Source organism: Meriones unguiculatus, assembly GCF_030254825.1.
Source record: "Meriones unguiculatus strain TT.TT164.6M chromosome 13 unlocalized genomic scaffold, Bangor_MerUng_6.1 Chr13_unordered_Scaffold_37, whole genome shotgun sequence".
Lineage (NCBI taxonomy): Eukaryota > Metazoa > Chordata > Mammalia > Rodentia > Muridae > Meriones > Meriones unguiculatus.
Genome location: NW_026843647.1, coordinates 2,112,234 through 2,124,184, shown reverse-complemented (window position 1 = coordinate 2,124,184; position 11,951 = coordinate 2,112,234). Strand labels below are relative to the sequence as shown.

Sequence of the window (11,951 nt, the reverse complement as noted above, 5' to 3'; positions counted from 1 at the left end):
AAAGAGTCTTTTGGCCAGTGACTACACTGGCCCTTATTTAGCGTGAAAATATATTTACATATCTGCTAGTGTGTGAATTTGCATACACAGTAGCTCAACTATAAAAACTTTAGAAAAATCTCTAACAGTGATATGGACTACTCAGGGATTGAGCACAAATCATCACGCTTAGCAATAACTAAATTTACCCACTGAGACAATTCTCTGACCTTCACTTGCAGTTTTGAGAAATTCTTAAGAATAAGTCTTTACTCCTAAGAAAGAACTAACACATTCCAAAACAAGACAGGAGTGTATAATTTTCATTTGCAAGTAGCATTTATTAATCAAATAATTTCAGTTTCTTCCATCCTCAGATGACAATATATTCATAATCAGAATAGAAGACAATACTGTACTGATGTAATTTTTCAAGTAAGTTTTATGAGTCTCAATGAGCTTAGTGGGGAATGTTTGTGGTATGCAAAAGAGACAACATACCTTGAAGATCATAGAACCATGACGAAAATAGATCCCACACTCCTCATATATTTGTCATAGCCTAAGAATGAATAGTCCATCACACACATAACATGTCTTTTTGAAATAAATCTTGTTGCTGTTACATTAACTATCACTTCCAGATAAATCTCTATAAAGGCAATACTTCAAGATGATGTGCTGTATAGTAAATATGGGAACATGTAGAAGCATGAAACTTCAAACAATATATACACACCTGCGTACACACATACTATAAAGCATCAATTAATTATTGATATCCAAGAAAGGCTTAAAAACAAACATCTTAAATTAATTTGTGAAAACATAAAAAAGTACAAGTTCTCATAGACCCTTCCTTGAAAACTATGATCTCACACTGCCTGATATAAATAAACAATGGACCACATAGAAGATGGGGATTCCATTCTATACATTGCAGCAGAAAAATAACTATCGCGAAGTGGAAATGCATTAGAAGATGAACAGCTGCCACAGAGGAAATATCAGAACAACCTAATAAACTTCTGTGAATGGATTTGCTACACACACAGCAAATTCAATAGCTACTCCAATGTTTCAAAATTCAGACCACAACCACAATTGGTGATCTCCTCCATTATAATGAAGTGAACATGGTAAATAATTACTTCCTCTGAGGCTCTTTTAAAAACAGATTCAAAATAGTTTCTATTCTTGGAAATGAATACATTTTTATGTCCAAAGTAATAACGCTTTTGCATAAATAAGATTGCTCTTTTCTATGAATTCTTTTCTACTTCCTGACATAAAGGTGATATATTAAGATTTAAGATATTTACAGTACTAGATACATGGCTTTGCAGTTAAGACAAGTTCATTCCCAGGACCTAGTTCAGGTTTTGGACAACTTTCTATAATTCCTGGTATGAGAAAATCAGTGGGTCTAGTCTACATGGAAACTAGAATGGACAGGCACATAAACACACAAAGAAAAACTATTATCACATAAGGGAAATTAAAACAAATTCTTAAGTATATGTTTACTCGTGAATGTTTTACTTCTATAAGCATTCATTACTGAATTCAGGTGTTGGGGCAACTACAGGCTTATCTACAAATGTCTTCATCATGAATTCCTTCATGTAAGAGAAATCAAACATGTAGGTTTGAAATCAGAGAAATGAATCATTTTCAGTTGGTGGTATCATTTGGGAATGTTTAAAAAATGTATCCCTGCTGGAGAAAGTAGGTTAATTGGGGTGGGCTTCATATTTTTCAGCTGCATACCTTCTGTAGTTCCCACTTGCTGCTTCATGCTGCAGGTGGTGGTTGTGAGCTCCAATCTTCCTACTTTAGCTGCCATGTAGGACACTTGTGTTACCAAATTTATAGTGATCCCATATCCTCTCAGGTCATAAGGCAAAGTAAACACATTTGCAAGTTGCCTTAGACATTGTGTTTAGTCACAGAAAATGCACTAATACCCACATATAAATTTTATTACTGGGTGATTTATTTCATGGAATTGAACTGAATTGTCAAATGGATTATCTTATTGTTTCAATCCATATGCCTTTGGTCCATGAGATTTCAATTGGAAACAAAATAAGGATGGATGTCACAAACACATGCATACATCTTTGACAGTTGTTAGAATTTTACTCCAAAATAATCTAGTGTAATTGAATGCAAGCTGGTGGGTCAAAGATCTTAACAAATTTTTTATTCTAATAGATGTTCTTCCGAATGCGTTCTTTTAGGTTCTCAAAGACTACTGTGATATACAAAGGCTTTAAGATGTAGCCCACACAGTAAAGCTTTTACTCTTATAGAATGGTAGCATGAAGCAGAAAACCTTACCATACTGACTACATTCATGGGGTTTCCCTGCAGCATGACTTTTTCTCATGATTTCAAAGAAAACCCTATGAAAAGGATTTACCACATTGCTTATTGAGAGGGTTTCACTGTAGTGTGTGTTCTTTTATGTATTTGGAGACAACTGTATTAAGAAAAGGATTTATCACATGAAGACATGTGTAAGGTTTCTCTATACTATCTGACCATTTGTATACTTGAAGATGACTTTGATATGCAATACATGTAAAAGCAAATTGTATGTGGGAACATGCAAAAGCAATTTGTCCTAAATATTTCCTTTTAGTTACCAGCCTTCAATGATTTATAAGGTGAACATTAGTTTAAGTTCATAGTCCCTAGGAAAGCTGTAAACTTCCCAATAGCTGACCGGATTTAATTACTTAACTTTTGATGCCTAAAACATGACTGTTCCATACCATGATTTCTGGTCTCCTTACATAATGACTGACCCAAAACACAGATTCTCTTTCCTAAAACATAATAAATTTTCCTAACCACAAAAGAACAAATGGATATGATTGTTTTCATTGTAAAACCTACATTTTGCATCAGGTAACTTCCTCAATGACGTAAACAAATCCCATATCCCTAAACCATGACTGATGGAAATAATTCAGTTGCAAAACAGTAAAGATGTTCATGGTTTTCAAGCTCAGAACCTCTGTAACTTTCTGGCTCATTGGATGGGTAGGCATCACAGTTCAACATTATGTGGTCCCTAATCAAACAGAATGACAATATTTTTTTTTTCATCTGTATTGACCTCTTTGAGTTATATTAGATTCAGTGGACAGAAGAACACAAAAGCCTTACAATATTGATTATATTCAGATTTTCTCTCCATTGTGAAACTTTAATGATGAAACTGTATGATGATGTAGAATATAGATATGTGCAAAGATCTTCCATTTTAACACATTCATAAAATTTCTCACTGTATGAATTCTTTCATGATGATGAAGATAATACAAATGTGGAATAGCTTCACCATGTAAATACACTCATAGTCTTTCTTTCTGATATGAATTCTTTCATGACGTTGAAGATGATTGTGAACAGCACGTTTTTATTAGGAGATGACAGTTATGTGAAAAGGCTTTACCACAAAGGAAACATTAATAAGTTTTCTCTCAAGTGTGAGCTCTTTTATGTATTAGCAGATGACTGTTACATACAAAGGCTTTCACACATTGATTACATCCATAAGAGTTCTCTCCAGTGTGAGTTCTTTTGTTTGTATTAGGAGACTACTGTTACATGCAAAGGCTTTACCACCTTAGTTACATTCATAAGATTTCTCTCTAGTATGTGTTCTTCATGTCATAGGAGAATACTATTATGTCAAAATGCTTTGTCACATTGGTTACATTCATAAAGTTTCTATCCAGTGTGCTTCTTCTATGTACATAGAGATTATTAAGGCATGCAAACTTTTGAACACATTGTTTATATTTACAGGGTTTCACTCCAATAAGTGTTCTTCTTCAAGATAAGTCTTACATGAAAAGACTTCATGACATTAGCTATATTCATAAGAATTTTCTGCAACATAGATTTTTATGCCTTCGGAGAACATTGTTATCTGCAAAGGCTTTACCACATTGGTTACATTCAAAAGGTTTCTCTCCAGTGTGAGCTCTTTTATGAACAATGAGATTAATGTTCTGTGCAAAGGCTTTACCACATTGGTTACATTCATAAGGTTTTTCTCCAGTGTGAGTTCTTTTATGTCGCAGGAGCTTATTTTTAAATGCAAAGGCTTTACCACATTGGTTACATTCATAAGGTTTCTCTCCAGTGTGCGTTCTTTTGTGTATTAGACTACTGTTACGTGCAAAGGCTTTACCGCATTGGTTACATTCAGTGTGAGTTCCTCCTTTATGTCTTAGGAGACTACTGTTAGATGCATAGGCTTTACCAAATCGGTTACATTCATGAGGTTTCTCTCCTATATGTATACTTTTATGTCTTAGGATATGACTTTTATGTGCAAAGGCATTACCATATTGGCAACATTCATAGTGATCCACACCAGTATGCATACTTTTACATGTGTGGGGACTATTGTGATGTGCAAAGACTTCATCTTGAGTATCTTCAGGGAGTTTGTCTGCACAATGATTGTTTTCATACCTGCAAATATAATTGGCACATATGACATCTTTTCCACATTCATTACACTAATGGATGTTTTTGCCACATGACTTAATTTTGCAGTTTGAATTAAAGGTAAAGAAGAATTACAGTTTGAGTTTTCATCATTATTTTTATATTCACGGTGTTCTCCTCTACTGGTTGTTTTGCTGAGCCAGCAATCAGCTAAGTACTGATGAAATCATAGTATTGTTAGTTCTATAGCTGATCACCTGTCATATATTTTGTAAACATTTGTCCTTCCTTCCTTATCTATTGGAAATAATAACGAGCTAACAAGTGATAGCAGGGCGCAAAATGGAGGACAGAACTTCTGAGTGAGAGAGGGTTGCTGCAAAGGAGAAAGCAAATGACACACCATTCACCAGCATGACAATGAGGTTAACAGATGGACATGACCATGAACAAAGAAGTAGAGCTGGCCATGCATACAGACACTGTGCTAGGTTTGTTTTAGGGAAACAAAGAGTTCAGAATCTGCCCAGTAAATTGCCTAAGCTTTAAAATATCAAAAAGCCTCTGCATCATTATTTGTACTGCTGGAAGCTCTAAGTATCCCATATAAACATAATAGGTATCAATTTTTAAACATCTACTCAAAATGTGGACTACTAAACCTTTTAGTTTTTCTGGGTGGTACATTGTTTCTTTCAATATACACATATTAAAATGACTTGTACTCATTGTGATATATGATATAACTATTAAAAGAATAATAATAAAGACATGGTTCCATGATGCATTCACACATTTGATTTTTGTTCATCACAGACATGTGCTATAGGGATTATGATTTTTCCACAACAGCATTCTTGACTCTAAAAAAAAAACTGCCCTTCTCACAAAACTTAGCAACATTACTACAATTATATGAGTAAACCCATGTTTGGATATACTTTCATCACCTATTTACTGTGAATACATTTGGCAATACCTGAGCTGTAGGAGACTAAACAAATTCCAGTTTTACCTCATAGCGCTAATGAGGAAATAATTTATATATTGATCTTGCATAAGTATGATTTCCTTGCACTTGTTCTTAGAGGAGTGCCCTGTAAACATACATCAAATACCTAACATGGAGGTATGTGGTTTAGTAACATGATAGTCATCATCAATAAATACACTTAAAGGAGTTCATTTACACTGTCCCTTCTCTTTCAAAATTTCAGAACATATTAAAATTTTCTCAGAACCATATTCATATCAGATTACAATGAAAATTACCTTGTGTGTCTTTTAGGACTTTGACAATGCTCTTCTATATTATGACTTTCCCAATTGTAGCCTAAAATACAGTAACAGAAAATGTATGATTTATTATTGGAAATAAGACAAAATTTAAGTCGTGCTCTATGGTCAATCAAAGAACCATTCACCTCATTCTTCCTCATCCTCAAGAGAAATTGTAGAAGCACTTCCATAATGAATAAAGTGTTTTCCCCATATTTTAAGAAGTAAAGAAAATTCACTGTCCTACCTATAGCAGTGAGGTTCCTGTAGGTCTCCAGCATTACATCTTTGTAGAGATTCCTCTGGGAAGGATCCAGCAAAGCCCACTCCTCTCCAGTGAAGTTCACATGCACATCATTGTAGGTCAATATACTCTAAAATATCCACACACATGTACAACAGAAAGCATGATACCTAGAATACTGGCGATGTATCCTTCATTTACAATATTTTCAATTTATTCTGATGGTTCTTCTACTTATTTTCTGACACACAAGTTGTAATGTAATCACCAAATCTTTTTAGAAGTAAACTTAATAGTGAGGTTCACCTCTCTAATTTCTGCATCCTTTTAGTAGGATATAGCCTTGCAAGAGAAATGTCAATTAATAGGTAAAGAGAGAGAGAAAGAGAGAGAGAGAGAGAGAGAGAGAGAGAGAAAGAGAGAGAGAAAACAGATCAACAGTACTGAGCCCACATGAGAGAAATAGTATAAACGATTCCTGACTCTTATAAGAATGGGCAGGCTGGCTGTATTATCTGATGAATTTAATTCCAAAAATCACCCAAGAAACTGTGGCTGGTTTATTTCACAGAGCTGGATGGTAGACAGCTCTTTGCAATAAGTTCCAGGACACTCAGGGGAACATAATACGATTCTGAATAATATACAAAAATTAATTAAACAAACAAGATAAAAAACTTAAAGATCTTTCTCAAGTTTCTACAAAGAGTTATATATTCATTTGAGTTCTGCATAAATATCTAGAAACCTGAAGTGCCTCATTTTAAACTGTAATATTAATGTGATCATTTTTAAAATGAAATGTATGTTTGAACAATTACAAAAGGATAGTGAAAACTTTAGCAATTTAATAGGCAACATGGGGGATGAAGGTATGACTCAGTGGTTAAGAACACTGTCTGTTCTTCCAGAAGACCTGGGTTAAATTCTCAGCACCCACATGACAGCTAATAGCTGTCTGTAACACAATATATTCAATTAAATACTCACAAAACAAATCTAAGCACACATCAAAGATATGCATGATGAACAAATTGGCTTTATCTCAGGGATACAGGGATGGTTCAACATATGAAAACCCATCAATGTAATCAACCATATAAACAAACTGAAAGACCAAGATCACATGATCATCTCATTAGATGAGAAAAAGCCTTTGACAAAATCCAACATTCCTTCATGTTAAAAGACTTGGGAAGATCAGGCATACAGGAGTCAGGCACATACTTAGCATAAAGAAGCAGGAAAAAGCAAGCTGATAGCCAACATCAAATCATTTGGAGAGAAACTTAAAGAAATTCCATTCATATGAGGTACAGGACAAGGATGCCTCCCCTCTCCATATCTCTTCAATGTACTCCTTAAGTCCTAGCTAAAGCAATAAGACAACTGAAGATTATCAAGGAGATACGAATTGGAAAGGAAGAATTCAAAGAATCACTATTCATAGATGATTTAGTAGTATACCTAGGTGACCCAAGAAATTTTACCAGATAATTCCTACAGTTGATATACAATTTCCAGAAAATGGCTGGGAACACAACTAACTAAAAATTTCATTAGTCCTTCTGTATACAAATTAAAAATTAGCTGATAATGAAATTTGGAAAAAATACCCTGAACAGTAGCTACAAACAACATGAAGTGAAAGACCTCTATGACTAGAGGTTGCCAGAATGTGTCACTCAGAATAGAAAACAGAACAAACAACAGGAGTGGATGAAGAGAGGGAACTGGGCAGAAGGTGGAATGTGGAGGGAAACAAATGTGGGTATCAGATGTGGGGAGAATTGTAGCAGGAGGAGAGAAGGCTGAGAACAAGAAGGGAAACTGAGGTGGTTTCTCTTTGGAGTCATTTGACAGGGAAGGTTCCTGAGAGGACCTGGGTGTGACTCTATCTGAGACTTCTAACGGAGGTACAGGGGAAAAGAGATATGGAAAATGATGTTACCACCTCTTAGCCACACAGGACTAGTGGAGAGAGGGAACAACAACTGAACCACAAAACACACGATCCAAAAATAACCCTGCCTATAAGAAGCTTATGGATAATAACGTAACAAAGACTGAGGGAAAGTCCAACCAATAATTGGGCCAACCTGAGTCCCACCTTACACTACAGAGCCAGCCAATGAAACTGTAAATGTTGCTTTGCTGAGCTTGTAGAAAAGAGCCTAAACATGCCTGTTATCTCAGAGGCTCCACCCAGCAGCCAATGGAGACAGATGCTGGAACTTGTACCTAAGCATGGGGTGGATCACTGGGGGTCTTATGGAAGTACTGGGGGAAATATGGAAGAACCTGAAGGGGATAGGAAGCCACAAGAAGACCAACAGAGACAAGTAACCGAGATCCGGGGTAGGGTTTACAGAAAATGAGACATTAACTAAGGAGCATGATGCATGTTCAAGGCATAGGTCTCTTGAAATTATCTGTACAATGGGCAGCTTGGTCAATGTGGGTTGAGTGGTAAGTGGAGGGCACTGTTTCTAATAGGAACTCTACTGCCCGCTTTTAGATAATCTCCCCCTGTCAGGCGTACCTTGCCTGGCCTTAGTGGATGAAGATATGCTCAGTCCTGATGTGACTTGATGTGATGCAATAGGGTGACACAGGGAGAGTAGGGCTCCATTTTTCTTGGGGGGGGAGGAAGAAGGGTGAGGGTGGACTGAGAGTAGGGGAAGGAGGGATAGCCTTTGGATGTAAAGCCAAAAAACAAAATAATTTCTTTAAAAAAATTAAAATACTTAGAGAGAGAGGGGGGGCTTGAGAGGGGATAAGGGAGGAGGCTGTAGCTGGGATACAAAACGAATATAATAAATAAAAGTAAAAAAAGAATAATATTAATACATTCTCTGAAAAATCCAGAGTGAAAACTGGCAACAGGACCTTGACCATCAAATTAGAATGGTCAAAATAAACCCCCAAAAGTGTCATCAAGTCTTCATATGTCTGTCATAGCCTAAGAACACAGTCATATTACACACATATAACATGCTTTTATGAAATAAATCTCATTGTTGTGGCATTACCTATCACCTCTAGAATATTCTCTTACAAGGCAGAACTTCAGCATGATGTGCCATATAGTAACAAATGAGAACATAAAGAAGCATGTAAGTTTAAACAATACATACATACACACATACATTCTATTAAGCATTTTAACATTAACATTGGTAAAATATGTTGACAAAACAGAACACATTGGGGGTACATCTTCCATCTTTGCACATCAGAAAGCTGACACATGAGAATCAAGAATTCAAATGTAGTCTTGACTAATTACTAACATTCAAGCCAGGTATGAAAACGAACATCACCATCTAAGAAATCAGTCCCCAATTTTACCTCTACGTTAATTAATTCTTTAGATCATGATCAGTACGAGAAATATTTGAGGCCAAAATTACCACACAAATGACCTCTAGCTTACTTTTTCATGGAGCCTATTTTCCACTGAAATCCTATGACCTCCACTTCCTCTATATGTACTACACTCAACCTACTGAACTTCCAGGTCCTACAGGAAGAGCCAATTAAACTTTGGATTTTGCCATCCCAAGTCCTGATATTTTACACATTCCTAAAAAAGCGAACATTCTGAGGGCTGTCAGGAGCAAAGTCACTTTGGCATAACTTTTTTTTTTCTCCTAAAATGATACTGTGCTACTGTGATTGAATCCCCTAACCACAAACATCTCAGGTCATGTACTGGTTTGCTTGTTTGGTCAAGTCAGATCAAACTCCATAATTTTTGAAGCTGAGGAAACTCAAATTTCATGAAAACTTAGGCAAAGACCATGGCAATTATTGTTTCCTGCCTTGCTCTCTTGTTTCTTGATCATTTTGTGCTTAGCTAGCTTTCTTATCCAACCCTGGGCCGCTTGCTCAGGGATACTGCCACCCTCAATTTAAGAGCCTTCTATAGAAATCATCAGTCAACACAATCTCTCACCTACATAGAAAACAGCCATTTTCTCATTACTTTATTTATTTATTTTTTAGTTTATATCCTGCTTGCAGCTCTGTACATCCTCTTTTCCTGGTATCATCCTCCCACCCTCTTTCCCTACTCCTCTTCCTCTTCTTCTCAGGCAAAGGGAGCCTCCCCATACCATCTCTCCTCAACACATCAAGTTACATATGAACTAAGTGCATCCTTCCCTGAGGCCAGACAATGAAGCCCAGCTAGGGCAAAGTGATTCATAAACAAGCAGCTGTGTCCATGTCACTAGTTAGCTCCCATTTCAAAGGCTAGGTGACCAACATGAAGACATGTTGGATATGTGTAGGGTGCCTAAGTCCAGCATCAGCCATTTTATGATGGAATGCTACCAGCTGAATTTACCATGGAAAAAATAACTCAGAATTTTAAGCAGGATTATGGAGAAGTATTACACATAGAGACAAATATGACTTCTGTACTTACTTTACAATACAACAATGAAAATTGTGCACAATTTTTGTGAAAGAACACAGCAATCCAAGAACATAAGCCACAAAATATAGTCACGATTTCTTCAAGATACCTAAGGAAACTCAACCCAGAAAAATTTCAAGTAGACATGTCCCTCTGATTGTACACATATAGAAATTAAATAAACAGAAATGTAATGACTCCCACAAAAATAACCCAAATTAACCCCTACACTATTCTAGATACAACTGATCTTTACTTTTAAAGTCCCCATGCTCTAGACCTCTCTCTGTAAATGGAGGTCACCAGAAAGGTGGGCTATATGGCTGTAGGTCATTCCCCCTAGTGATTTCAGGCAAACCCAGTCCTACTGATTCCCATAAACAAAGCAATGTTAAACAGTAATTTTATGTCTTGTTATTTTCATATGTATTCCAGCACAAGATGTGAAATCTGTCCTATGTAACTGCATAACACCATATACACTTGAGACACCTCTGCAGCTCAGAAACGACTTTTAACCCTGGAAGTGAGTTCCTTAAACCACAACATTGTGGCTGCTGTTATTGGAAAGATAAAAGGATGCTAATCAAATACTCATGAAGTTTCATCTACATTTCTTCCTTGACATCATTTTTTAACCTATTTGTAAAACTGAAATATTTTTCACAAAAAAAAATTAATTAGGAAACAATGTTTAAAACTTCCAGAAATCTGACCTTCATTTTTTCCAAACTGTCTTCCTACTGCACACACAATAGCCAGCTCATTATATGTCTCAAATAGGTAATTTATAAACTCTGCTGTGTACAGACTTTAACTTAAGAATTTAGAAATTTTAACCAAGAGAAAGGCAAAGTCATGCATCTGGGGAGCAATAGACTGGGATCAATGTGACCTGAGCCAATAAAGCTTGTCTCAGAAATATTTTTCCAAAAGGCTGAAAATGCAGCCATTACAGAATTAATATCCACAACCAGGAAGAATGCCACACACAATTAAATGGTTAATTAAAAGAGTTCTCTTTAATAGTAGCATGTGTCCAGTTCTAGCTAATGGTATATGAGAAGTCAGCCTAAAGCTGATTTTGTACTCCATACATGCAGTCTTCCTTAAGTCTCTTTTAGGATCCAGGTTATATATTAAACAGTTTCAATATGGGCTGGAGAGTTCAAGTCGAGCCACTGAGTCAATTGGAAGATTTACACAGCAAGAGAATTCTCAACAGTAGAATCTCAAATGGCTGAGAAACACTGTTCAGGTTCAGCATCCTTATCCTTTAAGGAAATGCAAATGGAAACTACTTTGAGCTTTAATTTTACACATGTCAGAATGGTGAAGTTTAACAGGACAAGTGACAGCTCACTCATACTGACAAAGGTGTTGGGGAAAGGGAACACTCCTTCATTGTTGGATGGAGGTCAAACAAATACAGCCAACATTGTATTTTCTCAGACAACTGAGTTGTTGTCCCAGAAGGTCATTTGGAAATGCCCAAAAGCCAAGGCTAATATTAGGACAGAGCATTGATCTCTCAAAAATAACACCAGGACCACA

At 36.2% G+C, this 11,951-nt stretch overlaps 1 protein-coding gene across 1 annotated transcript in view; it reads right to left on the bottom strand.

Moving 5' to 3' along the window:
• Nucleotides 1–317: 317 nt before the first annotated feature.
• LOC132651001 (zinc finger protein 431-like) overlaps nt 318–11,951 on the bottom strand; it is a 32,218-nt gene continuing 20,584 nt past the window's right edge. The window contains exons 3-5 of the mRNA XM_060376328.1: nt 5,978–6,104; nt 5,725–5,785; nt 318–4,476 (exon numbers count right to left, since the gene is read on the bottom strand). Coding sequence (XP_060232311.1) covers nt 3,873–4,476; nt 5,725–5,785; nt 5,978–6,104 — 792 coding nt within the window. The 3' untranslated portion in view covers nt 318–3,872. The remainder of the gene's footprint in view (nt 4,477–5,724; nt 5,786–5,977; nt 6,105–11,951) is intronic.